The sequence below is a fragment of the Monodon monoceros genome, unplaced genomic scaffold (assembly GCF_005190385.1).
Source record: "Monodon monoceros isolate NGI ecotype Baffin Bay Population unplaced genomic scaffold, NGI_Narwhal_1 Super_Scaffold_10, whole genome shotgun sequence".
NCBI classification, from domain to species: domain Eukaryota; kingdom Metazoa; phylum Chordata; class Mammalia; order Artiodactyla; family Monodontidae; genus Monodon; species Monodon monoceros.
The window spans coordinates 5,549,741-5,571,089 of NW_021703766.1; the positions used below are offsets into that span (position 1 = coordinate 5,549,741).

Here is a 21,349-nt window from a genome sequence, read left to right on the forward strand (position 1 = left end):
AGTGGTAATGATCAAACAAGGTAAACAAGCCTTAAATTTTGCCTTTTCAATTTCTGTCATAACTTTCTCTGTTCATCTTATTTTTTTTCAGGGATTTTTTAAATGGCCAAAAAGAGGGGAAAATAATTTTTTTTTGCATTTAATTTAAGCAACTTGATTAAGAGACCAGTTTCCCTTTACTGAGAATACCATGCACTGACTTCCAGTTAAGATGTGTAAACTGTTTGTAATTAACTTCTACATACTTCAAGTCTTTTGATGTTTGTTAAGTGAACCCACAGGAATAAAGAATCCTCTCTCGGAAGTTCAGTCAGTGTTTCACGTAAATTCATGTATAATCTTGAATTCTCTAGGTTGTGTAACTGACAGAATTTGGTCTTATTGGAAAGGAGGAAGGATTGGGTTGTCTGAATTTGCCCAGTTCACTCACTGTGCATGTATTACAGTCTGACTCTAATGATATGATGAGGGGGAATAACTGGCTTTCTCGTGGCCCTTACTTTGTGCTCAGCACTGTTCTAAATACTTTGCAAACATTTACTCATTTAATCCTTGTGACATCTCTATGAAGTTGATACTATTATGAGCCTATTCTACGTCTGACGGAACTGGAGCAGAGGTGGCAAGCGCGGCACTGGGAATCATGCCAAGGTATCCAGCTCCAGGGCACTGTTCTCAGCCTTCCTGCATGGAAGCCAGAGCCCTGAGTTCCAGAGCGCAGAATCGAGATGAAAACAAACACAGAAAAATGAGATGGTTAAAGTTTAAGGCTATGATGGGGGGCAACCAGGTGGGGCTCTCTGAGGAGCATGGAGGAAAAATCACTTAACCAGCCAGGGGACAGTCAGAGAGGTGTCCCTGAAGAAGAGAAATCTTGGCAGGTCCAGAAGTTTCCAAAGAGTTAGTTAGCCCTGTCAACTGGTGCTGGCCATGGGGCAGCTGGGGCCACGGCGAAGAGGGCATAATCCAGACAGAGGAATGGCCAGCAGGAACGGGAGGGAGAGCTCGGCCAGTTCAAGAAACCACATGTGGTTTGGTATTGGGGGGTGGGGGCAGAGTTCAATGCAGGGAGTGGTATGAAAGGAGGGACTCAATCCACTCATGCATTTATTCAAAAGACATTTACTGAACACCAACCGTATGCCAGCACTGTGCCCGGTGCTGAAGATAGAGCAGTGGACACACCAGGAAGAAAGGAAGGAAAGCAGGGAGTGAGAGAGGGAAGTAGAAAGCAAACAGACTATATTCCTGCCTTCAGGGAGCTTATAGGCTCATCAGGGAGCCACACTTTAAACATCCTTTAAATAAGGAAGTAAATGCTTAATTACCAACTGAGAAGAAGGCCAGGAAGGAACAGAACAGGTGCTAGAAGTGAGACTAGCAGGGGAGACCTTCCTTTGGAACGGGTACCAGGGAACGCTCTGGGAGGAAGTAACATTTCAGCAGGTCAAGCCACTTAGAAATGAACAGGAATCAGGCTTGAGGGAAGCCTGTAGAGACCAGGCTAGACTGTAAAGGACCTTTTCACACATAATACAAAGACTTCAGAATTTATCCCAAGAGCCAAAGAGCCTGATGAGGAAGAAAGGGCCCATTAGGCAGAGGAGTGATGGGATCAGATTTGCACTGATAACCCCAGTCTGGGGGCAGGGAAGCCTGATTCAAGCCTGTAGCCTGTGGGCCTCCACAACTCTCCCTTCTGCTACATGCATGTCTCCTCCTTTGCTCATGAGACCCAGCTGCCTGGGTCACAGGTGTCTAAATTCTAGAGTTGCTTAGAGTGTGAACTCTCACATTTCAAAATGTATCTGGTAGCTACAGTCTCTTTAGCTCCCAAACATCAATTGGAAATAAATTCCTGCAAGCTCTCTGATGTTCTTACTTCCCAGCCTGACTTTATTGAGTTCTTATTTGATGTCAGAATTTGGTGCCATAATCTACAGTTATGGAAGCTACAAATTCTTAAATTAGAAATAAATAAATAAGTGGCATATTTTTTCCCCCGGCTTGAAACGTGTAAATGAGGTTGATGAGTCCCATTTACACCGACGGTAAAGACATCTCTATCCAAGATGCAAAAGGAATGAAACACAGAGCTTTTCCATGTAAACCTTTGGAGTTCTATATTCAAGGTAAAAATAACTAACCAATTAATAAGTAAGTAAATAAAAGCAAATGCTCTCTTGTCTTCATGTTCACCATTGCCAGGCAGTGAGGGACAGCAGATCTAGTGGGGACAAGCCACAGTTCTGTCCAGACATACTTCTGTGAGTCAAGTTCATGATCACATTCCACAGGCTAGAAAATGCCTTTGTCCACGCATGGTTAACCCTGGCCCCCTCCTTAACCATCCCCCCCTCGTCTGTCCAAAGACAAGGGATTAAACTGCTCCTCCACCCATGCAGATCTAAGATGATCTTACACGGACCAGGAAGGTACTAGCTTCTGGGCAACCCATTAAAAAGGCAGCAATAGCTTGAGCGTCTATAATTAAAGCATTAACAATCAGACTTCACAGATTTGGGCTACAGGCCTTCCCGTGAAACGGGGTCACAGGGAGCAGGTAAGGTAAGAGAGGCACATCCTTTTTTTCTGTGTGGGTGGTACGCGGGCCTCTCACTGCCGCGGCCCCTCCTGCTGCGGAGCACAGGCTCCGGATGCGCAGGCCCAGCGGCCACGGCCCACGGGCCCGGCCGCTCCGTGGCATGTGGGATCCTCCCGGACCGGGGCACGAATCCGCGTCCCCTGCATCGGCAGGCAGACTCCCAACCACTGCACCACCAGGGAAGCCCGGCACATCCTTTTATTAAAGAATTGCTGGGCTCCAGTTACTGCAGCTGAATTGGGCTTCACTGGGGTTACATTTGTCTTAGAGAATCCTTCCTTCCCAAACATAGTGATGTGAAACCACCCACTGTGACATCTCTCCTGTTTTGATTGTGCTGGGTGCCCCAGCGCCCTTGTTTCTCTCTTCGGCCTCACTTTCTTCTTCTACCTCTAATCTCTGGTTTCTGTGTCATGGCCTCAGAGAGGACATTTAGCCCATGGTTCCTTATCCTTTCTCGAGAGGTTCTAAAATAATGCCATTGATGGGACAGGTCACCTGGTGTCTGGTGCTGAGCCCAATGGAATGATTCTGGGATAGAGGCTCTATTCTTAACCCTGCTTTGTAGATGAGGATGTTGAAGTGCAGGGAGATGAGTGGCTTGCCCAAGGTCACATCATCGTAAGTGGTGGAGCAGAAATTTGAACCCACTTAAGTTTGACACCAAAGCCAAAGCCCCACCACTATGCTGCTTTTCCCCCAGATGTTTACCCAGAGATCCATCCCTGTCTCTATCAAGATGTCCCCAGGAGCTGCCAACTCAACGCATCGAAGCTGGACTATTCACCTTTCCCAACCTATCCTTCCCTGACTGGTCCAATCCATCTCCATCCTCCTAGGCTAGACAATTTGGAATCATCAGGACGCTGAATCTTGGCTCTTTCTTCCTTCAAACCACACCTTCCACTGGTTGTTCCCCTCCATCGCTACTGTATTGCTCTAACTCATGCCCTCACCTTTGGACCCATGGGTAGCCACCCAAGGGGCACAGTCCTCTGGTGAGCAAAGTGGCAGGAAGGAGAACGGGTAGAGAGGCCAGAATCTCAATCTCATTTCTGCCAATTTCAAGCTAGGAGATCTTGGCCAAGTCCTCACATCTGTAGGAAGGGAGTGCCAGCAGCAGCCTCACAGGGAGGTTGTGCGGGTTAGGAATAACGCCCATTAAAGCATACCCTGAGATGCACACGCTTACGAGAGTCCCGCTAAACAATACAGGTTCCCACTCACCTCTTTGTGCCTCGGTTTACCCCAGTTTGTAAAATGGGGACAGTAGCACGTGCCTCATCGGTGGTGGGGAGATGAGTCAGCCTCTGCGGCCTGTGAGCGCAGCACCCGGCACACAGTAAGCGCCATGCACTCATTGGCTGTCGTTACCAGCCCCACCTCCCCTGCCCTCTCGCTTCTCTAAAGGCACAGAGCAGCCGTCACCACTGCCTCCCTACTTGGTACTTAATCAACATACACGTTCACTTTCTCTCCCCAACCAGGAGCTGAGCTGACTAGTGTACTTATTGCTTTCCTTCTCTAGCAGCTGGCCCAATCTGCCACACAGAGGAGGGCTTCAAAAATACCAACTGGGTATCCGTGAAGGACTGTGCTTTCCTTAGAGGGCTTCTCTGGCTAGCTATTTTGTTTTCCTAGCCTTTTCTTTTTTGGGACTTTTTGTATTATGGACACATCTGGGCAACTTCACAAGGCCGATTTTCAAACCTCATAGAATTACTGGAGGCGGGAGATGAATGCCCCGTTCAGCTGGAGCCTGGCAAACTGACCAGGACAGCAGCCTCCACTGTGCTTTATAAGAAGCAAACGATTGCAGCCAAGCTATGTGGACGGTGTGTTCAGAAAGAGACAAATGAGAAACAGCCGGGGCTCCCAGGAGCTTTGCCTCCAGAAGGGTGTCTTTCTGGAACTCAAGAGACCAGCTCTTCAAGACTGAGTCTCTTGGTAACGATCCTGGGTCTCCAAGCCTATGAAAGCGAAGTTTTGTCCTAAGAAGTGCCTCCAATCCCTTCTACTCTGCTTTGAGCTAAATACTATGATACTGTCTGTTCCAGATTTAAAGATGAGCTGTCAGTCACAATGAACAATACGCATCTAAATACATTCTGTCCTGGATGTGCACCCCCTCCTGTGAATCTCTGTGCCGTTTACTTGTTCCCAAGAAGCACTCCGTGCCGCGCATTCTGGCAGTTTTGTTGCTTTCGATATTTGCAAGTCATTTATATCATGAGTTAGTGAGATGCTGTGAAAATGACCACGGCTAAGTGAGAGATAAGCTCGCTTTCGTGGTGCCAATGGATTTCCACACTGGTATGTATTCACCGAGATCCTATTTTCTTTTGAAAACATCAGTGGCACACTGTGGATTCATTTGTAGCTTGCTATCTACCCTTAACTCACAGATTCACAGATATAAAGGGGAATTAACAGAGCTTGTCCAGTCCAGGGATGGCAAATATATTCCAGCCCTACAAACATCTCTAAATGACCAGTGGATAGTAGCTTCCAGAAGCATTGTATTGGGAGAGACACTCAGGTCAAGCCAGGGGTGATTAGCAGTATCTGCCACGTATATGGTGACAGAGTGGGGCAGCACACGTGCCACTTACTTGCCATTGCAGACTGTTTAACCCCTCTAGTCTGCAGATATATGACTCTTTCAAGATCACACACACAGCCTTGGCAGGAAAGCAACACTCACATTGCCATTTGTACTGTCTCTGCTCCCCAGCTGTGGAATCGGTGTTCACTCCACCACTGAACAAAATTAGCAGATAAAGCAGGGTTATGGGGAGTGTGGCAGATGGAGAAAGGCAGTGGGAATCACAGGCTTTAAAAAACTGGATAAGAGCGGGCCAGCAGCAGGTAGGGAAAGGCTAGCCGCACCAGGCTGGGGACACGCCATTATTATTGTTATTGTTTTGCCTGGGTCTTGCTGGGTGTCATCCCTGTCTATAATTGAGAAGCCACAGAGTCTCTGAACTCCTGGTAAAGCAGGAGTAGGTAAGTCCATTGTACCAAATGTTTCTGGATGACACAATCAGGAAGCCTGAAGGGCACTTAGTGGCATTCCTAAAGTCACATGTGTGCAGGGGCAGAGATCTGCATACACGTGCATGCGGAAAGGAATGGGCACCAGTGCATGGCAAAGGGGCAGCGCCATATGCCATGGTTACCTCATATACAACTCCAGTGGGCGACTCTGGTTCTTGCCTGCCCAACATCCATTTCCCTTCCTTAGATGACAGCACCCTAACTTACTCTGAGTAACTAACGACCCTTTTTTTCACTCTCAGTCCATATGCTTTAGGTGGGGCTGAGTCTACCCTGGTTTGGGGGCAAGGCATGTGACCCAGACTTAGCCAACCAGAGCCTCAGGACCAAATGGACACGGTAACTGGCTCAGGGATGGACACACGCTCTAAGGACAGCCAATGAGATTCGATTTCAAGCTTGGGTTGCCAGTACCAGGAAGAGATGCTCTCTCAGGTGACATCAGCCTGAGAAAATGAAGTGGAGCTGCTGAGACCTCCACACAGGGAAGCAGGGATGGTTCGGACTGTCTAAGAGTAAAGACAATAGAAGGAAAATGGAACCACAGATGGATAAGACCAAAGTTGATGTCGTCATCTGGGCACGGATACATAGCCATGCTAGCAGGCAAAGCTAACCCTGAAATATTTGTCACATGACCCCCAAAATTCCCCTGGCCAGACTGTGTTTTGAGTTAGGTTTCTATCATTTGCAATCAGCAAAAGAATCTTGACCAATAATAAACCAAAGACCCATTTTCCCCATAAGACATACAGACCGCAATGTTCCTCCTTGGACCCAACTTATCCCAAGCAGTTATATTACCTGCAAGGAGCCCCGGATGTCTTTCCCCCCGACAATCACGAGTTCTGCCATGTCTTCCGCATGGGGAGTCTGGGCGTGGACGAATAGAGTCTTGCCCACTGCAGTTACGTTTCTCAGGGCGACTAAGCTGCCATCATTGTTCACCTTGAAGTATGGGCTGGAGACCTCATAGTGTAGCTTGTCATTTCCCTTACAGTCACTGAAGGTCACTGGCAAAAACAAAACACATGAACAGAAACAGGAGTGTGAGTAGGTTGGGCAGCTCAGTCCTGGAGCTATCTTTGACCACTAAATGTGGATTACCACTCTGCATTCCAGATCCACAAATGCTGCCCCTTATCCCACAGCACCCTCTTGTAGCCATATGGCTTTGCCTGTGCTGAAGGACCTCAATCAAGAATCGTCCTTAATCACCTCCCATGGCCCAGGCAGCTGTAAAGCCCTTTGATGCACAAAGAGAACCTCTTCCCTGCCCTGGGGTGTAGTGAGTTAAGCGTACAGTCAGATATGGTGGAGTGATGTCTGAGGACACGATCTCCTCCCTTCTGTATGAGGTGTCTGTGGCAGAACCAGAGAGTTCAGGAGCCTTGAGGGACAGCTTCATAGACACGATATCTGAGCTGGGTCTTGAAGATGAATGGGAAATTAGAAGGCCCCTAAGAGGGTACTGGGGTGCTAGGTTACTCAAAGCCATGGAGGTGGTGAAGTAACAAAACAGACTCAGAGAAAGAGAACTAACTCAGTGCACTGGGACCAGAGGTGGACTTGAAATGATGCAGGGCTGGGGAGGTGGAGAGGCTGGAATTGAAGCTGAACATGTCCTTTAGATACAAATTAGGAAATGCCACTAAGTTAGGGGGCTGCCTCATAGCCCTGAACTATTTTTAGTGTGGACAGGGTCAAGGTCAAGTGTGTGTTCTGGTCCATAGCCCTGAGCTATTTTTAGTGTGGAGAGGGTCAAGGTCAGGTGTGTGTTCTGGATCCAGTGTAGATCAGTGCTTCCCACGGGGCTGGGGTGTATCAGAATCACATGGGAGATTTGTTTTTTAAGTACTGAGCACCCAGTCCAAAGATTCTAATTTAGTAGCTCTGGGTTCTACAGAGCGGTCTGGAGAAGGGCAAGAAGAGAAGCCAAGAAAACTGTTAGTCTGGTGTCATACCAATGATGCCTGGCCCAGATTAGGACAGTGGCTGGAGAGATGTGAGGGCACTTCCTACAGTTGCATAGCTAGGTCGTGTCCGAGAAGCAGCCATGCTGGCGGAACCGCATGGAGCTCAGGGCCGTTACCATGAGCAGCAGCTGTGACAGCTGATCTGTCACGCTTCCCTCTGCGGTGCGTGTTTACTTAGTGCACGATTCTGTTACTACAGGTACCACCACTTATTGTCTGTATGTGTGTACGCCTGTCTGCCTTCCTCTGTAAACTCTGGGGACCCTGTGGGTAAGCGTGGAATTGTATTACCTGCTTTCTTCCCCACCCCCACTTTTGTTTTTTTAGCTCTCTGCTAAACGGTCTCGTTCGTTCGTTTACTAAACCTTTAATTGGAGCGTAACACAGATACAGAAGAGCACATAAATCAGAATGTACAGCTCAACGAATTTTCACAAAGTGGGCACATCCGTGTGCCCAGCCCTAGACACAAAATATTACCAGCCCCCCTTCCTCCCCCTCCCCGAGTAAAATCCCTACCCTCCTCCCCAAAGGCTACACTATCCTAACTTCTGACACCATAGATTAGTTTCATTTGTACTTGCACTTCATGCAAATGGAATCGTAGAGTGGGTGCTCATTTGTGTCTGCCTCTTTCACTCAACATTATGTTTGTAAGATTCATCCAAGTGGCTGCAAGTAGCGCAGTTTATCCTCGTCAGTGTATAGAATTCCATTATGTGGCCATACTGCGTCTATTTATGTAGTCTACTGTTGATGGGCATATGGGCTATTTCCAGTTTGGGGTTCTTAAAATATTACTACCAGGAACCTTCTTGTGTGTCTTTAGTGACAATATCTACCTGGGTCCAAGTACACTGTTAAAGCCATATAATTGTCTGCTGAATTAAGCTGATCTTTCTATTCTGGGACCATAATTCTTGTGGTGATAATAACCATTTTAGCTGATCATTATAATGGCTAATGTGAATTGAACACTTTCTACACATGAGACTCAGTGCTAAGCATTTTACGTACATGACCTTATTTAATCTTTACAACAGTTTTGACCCCCTCCCTCCACAGTCTGTAGATAAAGTAACTGAGGCTTCTGAGAGGGCAAAGGAGGTGCCCAGCACGCAGTCTGTAAATCATAAAACCAAGATTTGAACCCTGGTCTGTCTGCTTTTCACCACTACCTGATCTCAGTAAAGACAAAGCCCTGTTGTAAAACACTCCCCTCCTGAAATCCCATCAGAACCTGCATATAATGATGTGAGTCCCCAGCTCAGTCCTGCTCCCACGTTCCCACCCAGCCCGGAAGCACTTCACAGGGTGCCGGTGCCACCTCGAGGTCCCCCTGTGCCAGGGCTCCAGCGCCTTTCCTGGCTGCCAAGTCAGCTCTAGGGGCTTCTCTGTAATGTACACACATGGGATCTCTTGGGAGTCTGCAGTTCTCAGACACTTGTTCACTTCCTCTGACCATCTTTGTAGCTAAGAGTGATTGGGCGTGGCTGGGTTCAGGTTCTGGAAGTGAACTATGAAGGAGAGACACGGAGGTTGCTTTCATTGTCACCATCAGTTAGCATCAATCCACTGAAGGCACACTGCTCAGACAACAGGGCCCGCTTGGGAACTTGTTGTCTATTTTGCCAGGATGCTGGTTCTGGCCTTAGTCCCTGGGCAGGATCAAAGAAGACAGTCTCAGCTGGGAAGGGCTGGAGGCTAGGGAAGGCATACAAAGGCTAATACGGTTATTATCACCACAGTAATTATCTTCCCAGAATAGAGAGACTCTGTAGGGGTTCTAGTTTCACAGGTAAATTCCTTCCTTCTTCCCTTCCTTCCTTTTCTCTTTCCTTCCTTCCTTCCACAAATATTTCCTGAGCCCAGGTTATGCCAGATGTTGGGTTTATAATGTGGAACAAAGATGGACACAGTCCCTGGCTTGAAGTCTAGTGTGAGGGTGGAGGGGTGGAGATGGACATTAATAGGGGACTTATCATAGGCAGACAGAACCACAACATGTGGAATGGCCCTGTGGCATTCAGGGAGCTGCAAATAAGCCAGTGAGATGGGCACAGAGAGCAAGGGAGAAAGCAAAGAAGAGATAAGCTGGTCCAGGAAATGTGGGGTCTGGAAGGCCACATAAAGACATATTCCTTGAAGGAAATTGGGACCCGTCCATCACAACTGTAGAACCGGCTTTCCTCCTCTTGAGTCTCGTACAGCTCTGGCTCCCCATGCAAAATAATGCTCAACGCTCAACATCTTCCCTGTGCAAGCTGTCCACTGGCCCCCCACTGGCATCCATCTTCACTCTGTGTCTCCCACATGACCCGCTTCTGCACCTCCCGACAGCTACGCTACTCTCCTTCCCCTTCGATGGATTGTATCGCTCCCTCTGTGCAGAAGGTAAATACTTCCCAGCTTCTTCACCCTGTTAACTGTATCATTACCTCTGTCATTAACTCTATCACTCTTGGAGAGTCAGCTTGGGCCACTTCTCCAAATATCCTCTGTGTTTCCAGCGTTTCCTGTACATAGTGAATTTTATATCATATCATATCAACAGGTCCACTCTATGTATCTGTTTTCCCCATCAGAACCAAGGGCAGAAATTGGATCTTATTCTTTTATTCATCTCCAGCAATAAACAGAAAGCTTTTCCATATAGGAGGCCATCAATAACAATTCCACTTAATTACTCTCTCGGGGCTAAATGATGCTCTAGTGGTGGTGGTGCAGGGGTACCTCTTCCATACTGGGCGCAGAAGATACTACAGGCAAGGCTGGGAACTGAGAAGGAAGGCCCCTTATCACCTCTTGTCCTGGTTGAGCCCAGCAGTGGAGCCAGGTAGGAAATGAAGAACTCAACCATGGTCTCCCCTTAGTTCCCCAGGCTCTGTGTGCATCCATTCACGCCAGCACTTAGCCTCCTGTGCTTAGCTTTGCCTTAGCTCACTGGTGAAGTCAGGGGTGGTGCCTTATCTTCCCTCATAATCCCAATAAAGCTTCACATAGCCACTAAGCAGAGCTGGGATCGGTGTGTGAGTGTTGAATGAAGTTTTGACAAAGAACAGTAACTTGTTATTTACTGAGTGGCATCTGAGTGCCAGGCTCTGTGCCCGAGAGTGTACATTCAGTCTCTCCTTTGAGCCTCATAGCAATTCTAATCTATAGCAGCATTTCCCCACTTTTTTTCATTATCTCCCCTGACCCAGGAGCGTTTTCAGATGTTTTTGTCTAACAGCCACCATTCTAATGAATTGTCAATGTCATAGACATACTGTATACCAGTTTATTTACTGCATGTATATCTGTACTCTACACACACACACAAAGTACAATTTTTGCCTCTCTCCCAAGAAGCCACGTCACCCCTTTGGGGACATACAGCCCCAATGAGAATGCATAATCTATAAGCATCATTTCCATATTATGGGAGAAAAGACTGAGCCTTGGAGAGACTGACTAACATGCTCAAGGCCACACACCCAGAAAAGGCAGACACCTGGTCCCAGTCTGATCAGTCTGCATCTACAGTTCAAGTTCTCGGCACATCCATTTCCCAGAAACGATAAATGAGAGGGAAAAGGGCAGCTGCCCCCATCCTGTCCCCTCAGGCCTCTCACTGACCCCTCCAGGTCGTCAGAGGTACCAGGTGAGGGCACACTGAGAGACCACATCTACATTTAGGACCTGGCACACAGTAGGCCCTCACTATATTCTAGCTCTCTTCCCAATTTGTGCTATCAAGTAACTAGGGTTGCAAAATGGGGTCTTATGTATTTTAGACAGCTTTTACCAGTTCAGGAATGAGTGCTTTAGACTGTGGGTCTTTTTCAAGGCTACGAGGATCACCTAGAGAACATTTTTTAAAAGTAGCAATACCTGTCCCAACTCCGAACCGAGATTCTGACATAGCTAGGCTGGGGTCCAGGCACTAGTATCTCTTTAAGACTCCCCAGATGAATCTAATGCAGCCAGGGCCAAGAACCAGGACCTTGGACAATGGATTCCTTGTCAAGATGCCAGGTTTCCACATTTCCCAGCGATTCCTGGCACAGAGAAGAGGGTGGGGACCTATCATGCCAGGAACTGCTATTCTCGTGCCCTAAGAAGCAGCAGTTTTAATGGTAGGTTTCTAAGCCCTTTTCCAATCCCGGCTCATGTGAGGTGGCCCTGAGACCTTGGGAAAGCCACCTGTCCCTTTAACCAAGGAATGAATGAACAACAGTACCTCCCCTCATAGGTACTATAATTCTTACGGTGAGCATTAAACAAGATATGTACCTAGGTACATAAAACACTTTGGACAGACCCTGGTGCCCCATGAATAAGAACTATTCTCATCATTATTCCTGTAATTCTGGGCATTAAAGGAGCTTCACTTTCCTTTTCTACACAGCTTCCTTCTTTTAGCTGGTTTTCTGCCTGCCTCCTGGGTCCTTCCACCTCCTTCTAGGCAGGTACCCGTGTTCTGGCCTATGCGGTTACCATGGGGATGGTTACTACAGACATTTCTGCTGAGGCTAAAGGAGTGAGGCAGATGGTTCTGATCCAAACTTGCCCATCTTTGGATCCTCCCACTTTTCTTGGCAAAGCCCTACCTGTCTCACATGAGAAGTCATGAAGGAAAAATGACATCAAAGGAGTGAAATTACAGTGCCTGCCCATAGTGGACGCCACAAAGTGATATTAAATATTCTTCAAATGATTGTTTGTAAAGATAAGAGGCCAAAAATCCAAGTCATTCTTTTTTCTAAAAGAGCGACGCTGTGCTGAGAGTCTTCTATTCACGATTGTGGTGAATCCTCACGTTACGCATTTGATGTGAGGACTTTGTTCCTCTGGCAACCGAGACCTAGTATGGCCAAATGAGGTTAAGGCCAGTTAGTCTAGGCTAGTCTGCCTAAGCAAATGTGCTCCTTCCTAAAAATCAACTAGCTTCCAGATTCACAGTCTAGCCATACTTTCACACCTGATCTGTTATTCATTTAATATTGTTCTTTTAATTGACTGACATTTTCATTTACAAAATTATTTGAAGATAATCTTTATAGTACATGATGAATGTGCCAAATGTGTTATTTTCTAAAAATAAATTTAAGAAGTCAAGTAAAAACATATGTTTGTCCATGTATGCACTAAAACCCTCACAATGATGTGTGTTCCATTCTCCAGAAATGCTGGCTTGGGCTATATTCCTCCCTCATTTGAACAAATGCATGCCTGGCTCTACCCTACTCAGGCTTAAAATCTAGGAGGGCTCTGATATAATTATATATGATTATCTGATATAATCTAGGAGAGCTTCTGATATTTGAAATAATACATACAACATGAGTAATGAGGTCATGAGAAAGACGAGAACCTTAGAAAAGGCACAAATCTAGACCACGCCAACGATCGTGTTTTAATATTAATCAAAAGAGAAATAGGTCACACACTCTTTGTTTCTTCTTCCCCCTGAAGGAAACAGACTCTACTTCCCCACTGATTGTAATCTCCCCTTAAATTTCCTATTACAGGGCACAATTGATAGGATCAGCCCTGCATTGTCTTACATTATGAACTTTGTTGACACAATCAAAATGTCAGTGATTCTCAAACTTTTAAATAGAGATCAAGCCAGTGCATGTTTCAGGGTGCAGAGTTCAAAGAACACCTGAAGGATGAAATTGAATAGTCCATGTCTATTTTTTTTTAAAAAAAAGATGTTTCTATAGAGACAACCTCCTAAGTAGCTCAGAATAACACCATGAAGATAACTGAAAGGAAAAATTCTAATAAACAATTAAACTTGTGAACAAATATTGAAAACCTCTATCTGAGGGGGAAAAGGAGCCATCTGTACTATTCTGAACCTACAAAGGACTTCCTTACATAGTTTATGACTAGTATTTAAAAGAGCTTCTGGAAAAAAAATTATATATATAATATACTATACATGGGGATTTACTGGAATCAATTGCACAACATCATTCTTTGAAATAATCTTTGAACACCCTAGGAGAAGAAAGGGGGGAAGTAAAAAATCCCCACCTGGGGGGAAAAATGCAAATTAGGCGAATGGCACCACTCAGAGTTTCAATTATGCTTTCAGCGTGTTTCCACTCAAAATGTCCTCTGGGCTTAATGCAAATGTCACAAAAAGACAAACTTTAGCTGGGAGACAAAACCACAATTGAAATGGGTAGTTTGGCATGTGAATTAAGAGGCTTAATCTTCCAGACCTTGATCTTCTGCTTTTCTATTTCTTTCTTTTGAATGTGGTTCTTAGGGATGGAAATGGGAAAGGCATAGAATCCTTACCATCTAGAAATGTGTGAGGAAGCAAATTAAGCCATATTATGATCCCAGAAAATATAACAATGCAGATGGATTTAAATTTATCTGCAAAATATAGAGCAGGCCTGCTCATGTAGATAGGTATGAACTAAATATGGAATCTGTGCTATTCTTATAAGTGTTTTGGCGTGAGTCTGTGACCCATGCACTCGTATCTTACATGGGCAAATGGTCCTAAATACATTATTCACATTTGTAGAGACTGGTCTACACATAACTTTAGGGCCCTCAGAGTTGGTGGCCTGGTGGAGTCTTGGTGGCCAAGACTCCACTTGTACACGTGTGTGGGGATATGTGACGATCAGTAGTAGTGTGGGGTTGGAACCAGTCAACCTGGGACATGTATTCCTCCCACAGTCAGACGCACTTGGATCTACTTCTAGCAACCTATACTTGCACACGGAAGAGAATGGCTCTGTTTCAGCAGTATGCTGGTAAAAAAAAAGAAAACAAACAAAAATGCAGAATGTACGTTGTTTACTCCCTCTTAAGACTGTACCACATACCCTGGTACTCATAGCTCAGTTAGTCAAACAATTCAATTGCTCCATTTAGCACGAAGGGCCTGCATATCCATTGATCTGCAGAGTCTTCGCTGGGGCATGAAAAGCCATGCCTTTCTAACAACTGAAATAGCACTTAGTTCAGAAACATCAGATGGACTCTGCCCAGGATACACACCATCAGTTAATTGCTTTTCACATCCTCAGTAGGGTCCAACTTTCTTTGAAAGAACTCAAAGGACTTTAGTCCAGAGGCTCTTTGGATTTGCCCAAGTGAGAGAAACAGAAAACATTTCCTTCTCTTTCTCAGAACACCCTCATTACTCAAGCCTTCTAGTCAATCAAGGTTTCATTAACATATGTTCAGTCCCACCCACGTTGGACCAGATCCCTGTATGATACATCCTCCAGCCTTGATTTTGTCTACCCTCCTGATTCCTGAATGCACGGAACCATATCCTGTGTTCCATGTTTGGCCTGGAGTCAGCATTGACATCCACAGAGCTTCTGTAAGGTTCTTGCCATGCTCCTAATCATGACTGATTATCCCAGCAGTGGATGTCACCTCCAAAGGCTGTGTAGATCTGATAGGTGCAGAATGCACATAAAACGGTCCTAATACATCTCATGTGTCAATCCCAATAGAGTTTCAATTCTATCATGTCAGCCAAAGACATCATAATGAATGATTCCATCAAGTGATCTTCAGCAGAAACCTATTTTTTGCCATGTAAACCCTTAAGAGACTCCTCCTGGAAAAAGAGCCCACATCTGCTTGCAGGGGATTTTCTCTACCTACCATTAAAAACTGAGCTGCTAGCTCTGGATTTAGTCTTTTCTGCCAGGGTCTTACATTTTCCTCTTGCTACTGATTTTTTTTTAAAACACAGCAGGTTGTTTTCTGAAAAAATGCTACCCAGTTTCTATCCCATGGTGGTTATAATCACTATGAATTTGTATCTCAGATTGGAATTTATATGGCACAGTGCCTGACACAGTACATACTCAGTCCTGTTTGTTGAACGAATAAATAGCAGAACTGTAATTTGGTAGATAAGCACATTTGAAACTCCCCAAACAAAACTGAGAAGGATGGCCCAAACTCATGTAAAGATTTGAGTAAGCTGGCTTGAAAGTCACCTGATCATTGAAACAGGAATCACTGATTCAGCAACTTTGAGAATCACCAAGTCTCAGATTTACAGAGATTCCCTCTGATTTCATATTACTAGCCTATGTCTCTTACTCAGTCCTCAGTTTTTGATTTATCTAGTAATTATGTGTACACATGTCTCCCTCTCTGAGTATCTATTGGGTAAGTTAATGAGAAAAGAAACTTGCTCCACTATAACTTATATTTGATCTTGCTGTTGGAGCTGTCTGGAGACATGTAGCAGAGTGCCCTGGCTGAGCCTAGATTGAGATTCAGATCCTGACTGTGTATGATGCTCTGGCAGTACCGTGATTTCCCAAATACCCCCATACGCCATGAGGAGACATAGAGAAAGGGACCTTTAAGAAGGTGGACCACAGAGGCGGCGGAGTCAAGATGGCAGACTAGGAGAACATGGAGTTCGCGTCTCTGCATAACTAGGGCACCTACCAGGCACCAGTGGGGGACCACAGACACTTAAGCGGATGGGAGGAACCCCCAGCGACTGGGTAGGACTTGCGGGGGAGTGAGTGGGGAGGAGAACTGGAAGCGGGATGGGACCAGTGCCCCTGAGGGGCGGCTAGGGGAGGGGAAGGGATCCAATGCTCGGAGGGGGAAAGTGGGGGCACTGCTGGGAGGGCAGTGGACCAGAAGGGAGCGTGGCCAGCATTTCCCCTGCCCATCCGGGCCCCCGGGAGCCTGCTGAGATCCCGGGCCTGATCCTCTGCCCACCCAGGCTCCCTCCGGCCGCATGGCTGCCGAGGGAGTGTGAGGGAGGGAAGGGGAAGCAAATGTAAAGGCCGGACACACGGGACCAGCACCCCTGAGGGGCGGCTGTGGGGGGAGGAGTTCCCATACCCATTGGGGCCCACCCACGGTTAGGGGTCCAGTGGTGACTGGGGACACCCTCAGGAGGGTGGGGGAACAGAAGGGAGCATGGCCAGCACTTTCGCCGCCTGCCTGGGCACCGGGGAGCCTGTTGGGCTCCGAGGCCTAAACCCACGCCCTGGGAGGCTCCCTCCAGGAGCGAGCCTCCTGGAGGCCTAGGCTGGAGGCCTAGGCCCCGCCCCTACACCCCCACCCAGGGCCCTACCTCCGCACGGGGCACTCCGAGACCCCCTCTGAGACCTCTCCAACCGCCCACACACCCTCAGGCCAGGCCTTACCTCCAAACTCCGGAACTCCACACTCGAGGAGCCCCTCAGGCCGTGCGGCCTTTTTCCCAAAATGCACAGGTCCTGAGACTAGGCCCCGCCCCACACTTAAATGTCACCCCGCCTAGGCCCCACCCCCCCTAAAACCCGCCCCTGCCTAAGTTCCACCCCCCTAAGCTCCACCCCACCCCCCACCCCGCACCCCGAGCCAAGGCCTTTTTTTTTCTCTTTTAGGGTGTGGTTCTCTTTTACCTTGTTATTGATTCATTTATATTTTTATTTTCTCTAATAAATCTTTTATTTTCCTAATTTTATTTTATTCTTTATACTTTGTTATTGTTCTGTACCTTTTGGCTTGTTCCTTTTTTTCCTTCTTTTTTCTGTTGTGGTTCTGTTTTACCTTGCTGTAGTTGTTTCAATTATATTTTTATTTTTCCTAATATATTTTTTACCTTTCTAATTTTGTTTTATTTTTTATTCTTTGTTATTGTATTGTTCCTTTTTTTTTCTTTTCTTTCGCAGCACCTCATGGCTTCTGGGATCTTGGTTCCCCGGCCAGGGGTCAGGCCTGAGCTCCTATGGTGGGAGAGCTGAGTCCAAACCACTGGATTAACAGAGAACCTCAGACCCCAGGGAATAGTAATCAGAGTGAGGCCTCCTGGAGGTCCTCATCGAGGCACCAAGACCAGGCTCTACCCGACAGCCTGCAAACTACAGTGCTAGAAGCCTCAGGCCAAACAACCAGTAAGACAGCAATACAGCCCCACCCATCAAAAAACACGAGACAACAAAAAAATATGTTACAGACGACGGAGCAAGGTAAAAACCTACAAGACCAAATAAATGAAGAGGAAATAGGAAACTCACCTGAAAAAGAATTTGGAGTAATGATAGTAAAGATGATCTGAAATCTCAGAAACAGAATGGAGAAAATACAAGAAATGTTTCATAAGGACCTAGAAGAACTAAAGGGCAAACAAACAGTGATGAACAACACAATAACTGAAATTAAAAATACTCTAGAAGCAATCAATAGCAGAATAACTGAGGTAGAAGAATGGATAAGTGAGTTGGAAGAGAAAATGGTGGAAATAACTGCTGTGGAGCAGAGTAAAGAAAACAGAATGAAAATAATTGAGGACAGTCTCAGAGACCTCTGAAACAACACTAAACACACCAACATTCAAATTATAGGGGTCCCAGAAGAAGAAGAGAAAGAGAAAATATTTGAAGAGATTATAGTTGAAAACTTCCCTAACATGGGAAATGAAACAGCCACCTAAGTCCAGGAAGCGCAGAGAGTCCCATACAGGATGAACCCTAGGAGAAACACACCCAGACACGTATTAGTCAAACTAACAAAAATTAAATTCAAAGAAAAAATATTAAAAGCAGCAAGGGAGGCTGGGAGCTGAGGCTCGGGTTTCGGTCAGAGCACAGGGAGAAGACTGGTGGCGTGAACACAGCCTGAAGGGGTTAGGGCACCAGGGCTAGCCGGGAGGGAGTCCAGAGAAAAGTCTGGACCTGCCGAAGAGGCAAGAGACTTTTTCTTCCCTCTTTGTTTCCTGGAGCGCGAGGAGAGGGGATTAACCGCGCTGCTTAAAGGAGCTCCAGAGACGGGCGTGAGCCGCGGCTAACAGCGCAGACCCCACAGACGGGCATGAGATGCCAAGAAGCCTGTGTGGGAGCACAGGTCACTATACACACCACCCTTCCGGGAAGCCTGTGCAGCCCTCCACTGCCAGGGTCCCAGGATGCAGGGACAACTTCCCCGGGAGAACGCACGGCGCACCTCAGGCAGCTGCAACGTCATGCCAGCCTCTGCCGCCGCAGGCTCGCCCGGCATCGTGCCCCTCCCGCCCCCCAGCCTGAGTGAGCGAGAGCCCCCGAATCAGCTGCTCCTTTAACCCTGTCCTGTCTGAGCGAAGAACAGACGCCCTCTGGCGACATACACACAGAGGCGGGGCCAAATCCAAAGCTGGGCCCCAGGAGCTGTGCGAACAAAGAAGAGAAAGGGAAATCTCTCCCAGCAGGCTCAGGAACAGCGGATTAAATCTCCACAATCAACTTGATGTACCTGCATCTGTGGAATACCTGAATAGACAACAAATCATCCCAAATTGCGGAGGTGGACTCTGAGAGCAAGATTTATTATTTTTTCTCCTTTTCCTCTCTTTGTGAGTGTGTATGCTTCTGTGTGAGATTTTGGCTGTATAGCTTTCACCATTTGTCCTAGGGTTCTATCCGTCCGTTTTTTTTTTTTTTTTTACTTAAAAAATTTTTTTTTCCTTAATAATTATTTTTTACTTTAATAAATTTATTTTATTTTATCTTACTTTATTTTCTTTTATCCTCTTTCTTCCTTCCTTCCTTCCTCCCTCCCTCCCTCCCTCTCTCTCTCTCCCTCTCTCTTTCTTTCTACCTTTTCTCCCTTTGATTCTGAGCTGTGTGGATGAAAGGCTCTTGGTGCTTCAGCCAGCAGTCAGTGCTGTGCCTCGGAGGTGGAAAAGCCAACTTGAGGACACTGGTCCACAAGAGACCTCCCAGCTCCACGTAATATCAAACGGTGAAAAACTCCCAGAGATCTCCATCTCAACACCAACACCCAGCTTCACTCAATGACTAGCAAGCCACAGTGCTGGACATCCTATGCCAAACAACTAGCAAGACAGGAACACAACCCCATCCATCATCAGAGAGGCTGCCTAAAATCATAGTAAGTCCACAGACACCCCAAAACACACCAGCAGACGTGGACCTGCCCACCAGAAAGACAAGATCCAGCCTCATCCACCAGAACACAGGCACTAGTCCCCTCCACCTGGAAGCCTACACAACCCACTGAACCAACTTTAGCCACTGGGGACAGACACCAAAAACAACGGGAACTATGAACCTGCAGCCTGCAAAAAGGAGACCCCAAACACAGTAAGATAAGCAAAATGAGAAGACAGAAAAACACACAGCAGATGAAGGAGCAAGATAAAAACCCACCAGACCTAACAAATGAAGAGGAAATAGGCAGTCTACCTGAAAAAGAATTCAGAATAATGATAAAGATGATCCAAAATCTTGGACATAGAATAGAGAAAATGCAAGAAACATTTAACAAGGACCTAGAAGAACTAAAGATGAAACAAGCAACGATGAACAACACAATAAATGAAATTAAAAATACTCTAGAAGGGATCAATAGCAGAATAACTGAGGCAGAAGAACAGATAAGTGACCTGGAAGATAAAATAGTGGAAATAACTACTGCAGAGCAGAATAAAGAAAAAAGAATGAAAAGAACTGAGGACAGTCTCAGAGACCTCTGGGACAACATTAAATGCACCAAGATTCGAATTATAGGGGTTCCAGAAGAAGAAGAGAAAAAGAAAGGAACTGAGCAAATATTTGAAGAGATTATAGTTGAAAATTGCCCTAATATGGGAAAGGAAATAGTTAATCAAGTCCAGGAAGCACAGAGAGTCCCATACAGTCCAAGGAGAAACACGCCAAGACACATATTAATCAAACTGTCAAAAGTTAAATACAAAGAAAACATATTAAAAGCAGCAAGGGAAAAACAACAAATAACACACAAGGGAATCCCATAAGGTTAACAACTGATATTTCAGCAGAAACTCTGCAAGCCAGAAGGGACTGGCAGGACATATTTAAAGTGATGAAGGAGAACAACCTATGACCAAGATTACTCTACCCAGAAAGGATCTAATTCAGATTTGATGGAGAAATTAAAACCTTTACAGACAAGCAAAAGCTGAGAGAGTTCAGCACCACCAAACCAGCTTTACAACAAATGCTAAAGGATCTTTTCTAGGCAAGAAACACAAGAGAAGGAAGAGACCTACAATAACAAACCCAAAACCATTAAGAAAATGGGAATAGGAACATACATATCGATAATTACCTTAAATGTAAACGGATTAAATGTCCCAACCAGAAGACATAGACTGGCTGAATGGATACAAAAACAAGACCCGTATATATGCTGTCTACAAGACACCCACTTCAGACCTAGAGACACATACAGACTGAAAGTGAGGGGATGGAAAAAGATATTCCATGCAAATGGAAACAAAAAGAAAGCTGGAGTAGCAATTCTCATATCAGACAAAATAGACTTTAAAATAAGGACTATTAGAAGAGACAAAGAAGGACACTACGTAATGATCAAGGGATCGATCGAAGGAGAAGATATAACAATTGTAAATATTTATGCACCCAACGTAGGAGCACCTCAATACATAAGGCAAATACTAACAGCCATAAAAGGGGAAATAGACAGTAACACATTCATAGTAGGGGACTTTAACACCCCACTTTCACCAATGGGCAGATCATCCAAAATGAAAGTAAATAAGGAAACACAAGCTTTAAATGATACATTAAACAAGATGGACTTAATTGATATTTATAGGACATTCCATCCAAAAACAACAGAATACACATTTTTCTCAAGTGCTCATGGAACATTCTCCAGGATACATCATATCTTGGGTCACAAATCAAGCCTTGGTAAATTTAAGAAAATTGAAATTGTATCAAGTATCTTTTCCGAC

The 21,349-nt window shown here is 45.8% G+C and overlaps 1 protein-coding gene across 1 annotated transcript in view; it reads right to left on the bottom strand.

Annotated features, from left to right (window-relative positions):
- Positions 1–21,349, bottom strand: part of CDH13 (cadherin 13) — a 1,013,556-nt gene that overhangs the window by 626,416 nt on the left and 365,791 nt on the right. Inside the window, exon 3 of the mRNA XM_029206203.1 lies at positions 6,467–6,675. Within this exon, the coding sequence (XP_029062036.1) occupies positions 6,467–6,675 (209 nt within the window). The remainder of the gene's footprint in view (positions 1–6,466; positions 6,676–21,349) is intronic.